At 41.4% G+C, this 6,213-nt stretch overlaps 1 protein-coding gene across 3 annotated transcripts in view; it reads right to left on the reverse strand.

Moving 5' to 3' along the window:
- The window catches only part of fgf12a (fibroblast growth factor 12a), a 29,238-nt gene extending 25,660 nt beyond the window's left edge, over nucleotides 1-3,578 (reverse strand). For 2 of the 3 annotated variants that reach the window (XM_069157289.1, XM_069157288.1), the window contains exon 1: nucleotides 3,183-3,199. Coding sequence is in view for 1 of the 3 variants with exons in the window: in XM_069157290.1 (XP_069013391.1) it covers nucleotides 3,183-3,273 (91 nt within the window). In the remaining 2 variants the exon portion in view is untranslated. Of the gene's footprint in view, nucleotides 1-3,182 lie in introns of all 3 variants that reach the window. The other variant, XM_069157290.1, reaches the window with a different exon arrangement.
- Between the last annotated feature and the right edge of the window lie 2,635 nt (nucleotides 3,579-6,213).

Genomic DNA, 6,213 nt, shown 5'->3' on the forward strand with positions numbered 1-6,213 from the left:
CTCACAGAAACAGTTTAATTTCAACGTTTTCTGAAAGGTTTTCACGTTAAATCTAAAAATGTTATACTATAGCATAACCACTAAATTATCTGCGATAAACCGAAGCATCCCTGTGACCCTGCTATCAGTGCAACCACTACAGCAGTAACTTGTTCAGAGCAACTTCTTTATCTCTGCCGCCCCTTTGTGGAGAATGAATGAACCACAGCTGCTCAGAGAGAAACTCGGGGATGTTTCCAATCTCTGAAGTTTGTCACTTCTGTGTGTTCTTAAAATACCTCACAGATTTGTTGACTCACAATAGCTGGAACTAGTTCTCATTGTGTAATGTCTGCTAAACTCTCTTGCCAAGTCTGCAGGAGGCAAAGGAGCAGGAATGTGAGAGAATACGAGCAATTCTGTGGCTCACGATGCTCATCACACTTCTACTACCAGCACAAATCATCATGCAAACAAGACAGGTGGGCCTATATGCTAGTAATACATAAAGACCAAGCTGTATGAATGAACAAAACAAAGTAAAATTTAGGCAACAAAATGTGAGGCGAAGACAAGATCCATGCATTCCAAACAAATGTTATTGGGCCTACTTATGAGCACGAAAGCCACAAACCAAGCAACTCCTTTTGTGTATCAAAGCTAATTTTACAAAACAACGCACCCTGATGTGTTAAAAAAGAAGCCATATAAGAACTACAAGTTGTCCCAAAAGTTCTTAAAATGAAGCTTGATATTATATCACTTGTCAGTCACAGACAAAAAGACGGAGAAAACGAGAACTATAAAGCCTCACGGTGTCATTAAAAGAAACATGTACAACTACTCATGACAAGGTTGTATCTTTTATGCTGCCCACCATTCAGACATCTTAACTATGATATTAGGACCCTCTGGGGCTACTGGTTTCATTACACTGGTGCCTTAAAACCCCAAAAATATATACATTCAGAAAGATATAAGCAAGTAACTGATATCATATTTTCAGCCCTCATAACCTGGGCTGTTTGAATATGTATGCTACTGCAATGTCACATAATAATATAAGCAGTTAAAAGGTGAAAACAGAATTCGTAACAACTGCGTTTTTTTTGTTGGTTTTTTTTTCAAAGTTATAGCTCAAGGCAGCACATTTCCATGACTGGGGAGCCCCTAGAGGGTTAACTGTAATCCAAGAAGAGCCAGGTGCAAATCTGACACTACAAAGGGAAGCAGGTGCAAACATTTAAGCCTATTCTCAAAGACATCTTTCACCTGGAAACACGTTGGAGGTCATTTTGGCACAGAGCCTGAAACTAAAGAGCAAAACACTTTTTGCTCCTCCTGCTTTCCATGATCTTGTGCCGGCCAAAGTATACTGGAGCAGAGAATGATAGCAAATGCGGGTATTGGCCAATTCTTCTTTAAAGTTAAGAGTCATCCTTCATTGTTTTACCAGTGATTTACTCTGTCTGTTTGAAAGGTGCTCAGTTATGGAGAATATTATGGAGTTTTCTTAAAGTATCAGAGAGCGAGCAACTGCTGCCTGGCAGGGCAATGTCTGCTTGAAATCCAAAAAGTATGAGGTCATCATAATTTAGCTCTAATTTGAAACATTAATGCCAAACTCCTCTGTAGGTGTTCCAAGTAAACAACCATAAAAATAAATAAATAAATTTTAAAAAAAATTAAATTTAAATCAAAGATTAGAATTGTAAAAGCGCTGGCATGTTTGTAAAAAAAAAAAACTTTGAACAGACGCTTTAGCTGACAGCTTTAATGCCATGTCAAGCTTTAACCAAACTCCTGCATTCACAATTTGCATCCATTTCTGTCAACACCTGCGAGCTGACTCATAAAGTTTTGATTGAGGTCATAGGGTTCATATAACAGTGAGCAGAGATGCAGGATAAGGCCTGACAGTACTTTATATCCGAGTCCTACAGATCCCAGTGTGCATGCTGCTTTTGGTCCAACTACCTCAGAGGAATCAACTGTGCTTGATGGAGTTCCTAATTGTCTGCCCTGAATTTGAGAGCCGCCCCAGCTGAGATTCTTATGTATTGCAAGTGATGGGAGGAGGCAGGAGAAGGTGTTGCATGTGTCTCCTGGCAAAACAGCTTTCTGTTTTGCTCTGGAAATACTGAAGAATTTCTAAATGTCTTTGGAGATAGAAGAGTTATGTTATGAGTGAACAACAGCAGCAATGCAGGGAATTACCTGAGACATGAGTAGAGGACATGGCAGGGATCTTAGGATTGTTGCCACACACTGGTGTGTGGTGGCTGTGTATGGGCCTGTGTGTGTGCATGTCGTTCAGATTTTATGTCAGTATGTTTTGTTGTGAAACCATTACAAAGTAAGTCCTGTTAAAAGGGAATGTTTTATTTCCCTGGAGAGGAGAAATGCTGTCTTTATGGAGATATACACTCACACTGCCTGTATTATGATATGCATTTAAGCCAAAGTGAAGTTTGGGGACTTTCGAGGGTCTTTTACTTGGAGGTCTCAGGAGAAAAGAGAAACCATTTTTTTCAAATGATATCCAAATGATCCACTAAAGCAGTTAGATAGTTTTAAAGTGAGTTTTACTGCGTCCTGCCAAGAGGGATTACTTGGACAGGATGTAATCAATCAATCGAGTTTGATGTAAAGCTATTAAAAGACGCCCTGGCGTGAAAAGTTTGTGCCCCTGCCCTGACGTGCTTCTGCTATGGCGCTATCCGTGGTGCTGAAACACGCCGCTTGTTTCGGGCCCTAAAGGAGCGCTACCTCTCCAGGCCCCTGAAGTTTAATGACTTGATCCCTGCATTGTCCATTTTTTGGCCCGCTCCAGATGCAGCACTGGAACACACTCGTCTGCAAATCTGGCTCGGTCTGGTAAAGTATCCGGAGCCCTGTCCTCTCCTCTCCTCTCCGGAGTAGTGCGGCTTGACGCTGACTGCAAGCAGCTATCGGCGGCGGGCGAAGACTGCACACAAAACTCGGGACAGATGAGCGGAGCACAAGGAGAGGCTCTCCACTGCAGACTCGGAAGATGATACTCACACACTCGGGTGTTTTTTTTTTTTTTTTTTAAATCACTCACCCGCTCCTCTTCCTCCCCTCTCTCTATATATCCCCCCCTTTCCTTTTTCATCACTCAAGAGAGAAAGCATGCAAGGCAAAGGCAGCTATAAAGCTATGGTGCTATGTTTGTCTCTCACCGTTGGTGATAGTGGTCGACTTCGATCGTTGTCCACAGAAACACTGCAGCATATGCGCTCCTTTCTGAAGGAATGGCCTCAGAATCCTCATTGATTTGGGTTGATGGGAGCCTTCCTCAATCCAAACAATCGGACAACGCTATCACAACACAGCAGGGTCAGGCAGCATAGCGTTGCCAGCCAGCCTCTCTCTACAGGCTCACAGCAGCCCTCAAAACGCCGGAAGGGCACAGTCTGCAGGACAAATTACGCTAAAACGAGGCATCTTGAGTGATTCCCCCTCTCTTTCTCTCTTTCTCTAGCCCTATCTTTCTCCGTCTATCCTCTTCTCGTCCACCGACGGTCATTCGCGCTCACGGCACACTCCTCTTCCGCCACAGGAGGCAACGCAAGGACGTTACAATGTGCTCTTAATTGTACACCCCCCCCCCCCCACCCACCCCCACCCTCACCCTCCACCCCACCCCCTCCCTTGCCTCCGCGTCTTTACCAGCAGCGGACGTAATAGCAGGAAAGGAGAGGGTAAGGGAGAGAGAGTGGAGAGATTGTGGGAGAGGGAGGGAGAGAGCATGCACGCCAAAGTTAAACTGCAGGGGTAAGTGGCAGGCCGGCCACGAGTGAGGTAATGCGGAGCTGACAGTTAATGCAACAAGGGCTGCACGGTCCGACGCCAGCTGCACAGATGTTGGGAGCCAAGGACCAATAGTTTGTCTTTTCTCTTCCGTTTTTGCCCCGCAAATCCATTGGGAACAAGCGGACAACGCAGAGCCTACGTCAGCTGCAGCCCACCGCTTTGAAGTCAACATTGTTTTCTCAATGCGTGTGATAGTAGCAGAAAGTTTATGACTCAGTCATTGCGTTATGAAAGACCAGGTGTCAACAGTGGCCACCTCAGTGTCCTTCCTGCTCGGCAGCTGTCCGTTCATTATGTCAGCGAATTATGATGCACCAGTATAAGAAGCCCTAGTTGGTCCAGGTAGCTGATTTAACTGCTTCATATATGGTCGAGTTGCAAGAACACAATATCATTTAAAAAAACAATATCAACTGTTTTTGTATGTAAAATCTTTAAAAGTAACTACAGCTGTGTAATAAATGTAGTGGAGTACATTATCCACCGGGATTGTAGAGAAAAAGAACTAAAATCAAATCAAAGTCCTCAAGTAAAGTACAAGAACTTAAGTACTTATTTGCACAAATGTTTGTTGCACTACACACATTTTTGAGAATTATAGGCAAGCATTTTATATTCAAAAAATTAATTAGTCATTCATAGGGGAACACAAATAATTAGGACAGCAACATGAAAAACAAACAAAAAAAAACAGAACTCAGATAGAAGCAAGCTAATTTGTTTCCCCACTATGGCACTTTAACTAATTAGTGATCACAGGGAGATCTATTGTATGCTCGGTTATTATGTGAAAGTGACAAGTCAGCTAAATACAGCAATAGTTCATCACTTTAAGGACACTTCTGGGACAGGGAACTGTTGGATCATCCCAGACAACATTGCTGCACAAAGTATATAGTATGAGTAAGACACATGGAGTAACGCCACCACAGAGCTGTAGCAACTAAAGAAATGGCTACAAACATGAATCTTCAAAGAGGACTAATCATGTGCCATTTAAAAACATGCTCTAAAGACCATAGTTTAGTTATCGTTATCAATCATGATCCAAAAGCCCAGTCTGCAGTTTGGCCCAGTATGACTAGCAATGTCCTGAGTTGCAAGACCAACCACAGGACTATGTGCCACTTCCACACTAGAGGACGCCATAGCACAAAACACTCAATAAAATAAGATGCAGAGAGACTAAGGGGATAGGTCCTGAAAGTGCCATCACCTATCAACAGATTTACTCAAGACATAACACAACAATTTTGCATTCAAAGAGAATATTGATGTTGTACTTTTTTAACGTTGGCTGGTGACCAAATAATAACATTATGTGCAACCTCTGCCGCAGCATTAATTCAACACACTGCAGTATTTAAAGTGTTTTACTGTATATACATTTTTTTTGTACATTCCTCTATCTTGTTCTCACATAACCTTGCACTACAAGGACAGAAAATGATATGGCATCAACTACCTTGGGAACATGCCCTCACTATGTATAATATATATAATGTACACAAAAGGACAAATCAGGTCAGCAAAATGCTTCAACAACCGCATCTATGCACATAAGAAAAGGTCAGAGAGGAATAATCAGAATGGGTAGAGGGAGCAAGAGGGAGCTGGCATCAGACCCAGAGTCACAGATATGGTGATGGTGCTGTACTGTCCCACTGCAGAGCCCATCACCACATGCTGGGAGAGACAGAGAGGAGAGAAAGAGCACAGAGGGCAAACCACAGAGTAATTAAATTGCACTTAAATATAGCAAAAGTGAAACTTTGGATTTAGTGATCCAAATCCAAATCTATTTTACTCACCGTCTCACACTTTTTAAAAATACATCGAAGTAATTTCATTTTATTGCATTAGTTTGAATTGAATTATATCATCAGAAAATCTTAAGAAAAAGATACTGTGGTTTCAGGTAAATTTGATGGGATGATTTGTTAATTTCTCTAATGATAACTCAATAAAATTAGATGTTTACCAAAGAAAATACGCACTAATATGTTAAAAATCAAATCAAATCAAGCCGTGTACATTGACGGAATGGTTATAGCGCGAGGAAATTTAAACGATCTCAGATAGTCCTCCAAGATCTCAAATATCTGCTCAATCAACCTACTTAAACAATAAAAGTGTCACAACAGACTTGTAAAGTTCAGTGAATGATAAAAGAGCAAATGTACACATGGGTAAAATTTGTTTGCTTCTATACTAGAGTAACACGATCTACACTGGAAGCAACCACCATACCAAACTAAGGCATCTTAAAATTACTATTGAGCCTCAAATGATTTCTCAAAAATTATTTAAGAAACTGGAGAAGTTCAAGATATAAATTTAAAAAGTGAGAAATAAAAAGTGAATTCTTAGCTGCCAATATCAGATAATTAATCTGTA

This window comes from Embiotoca jacksoni, unplaced genomic scaffold (genome assembly GCF_022577435.1).
Source record: "Embiotoca jacksoni isolate LCO1_2020_lvr unplaced genomic scaffold, fEmbJac1.0.p SCAF_22, whole genome shotgun sequence".
NCBI lineage: Eukaryota > Metazoa > Chordata > Actinopteri > Embiotocidae > Embiotoca > Embiotoca jacksoni.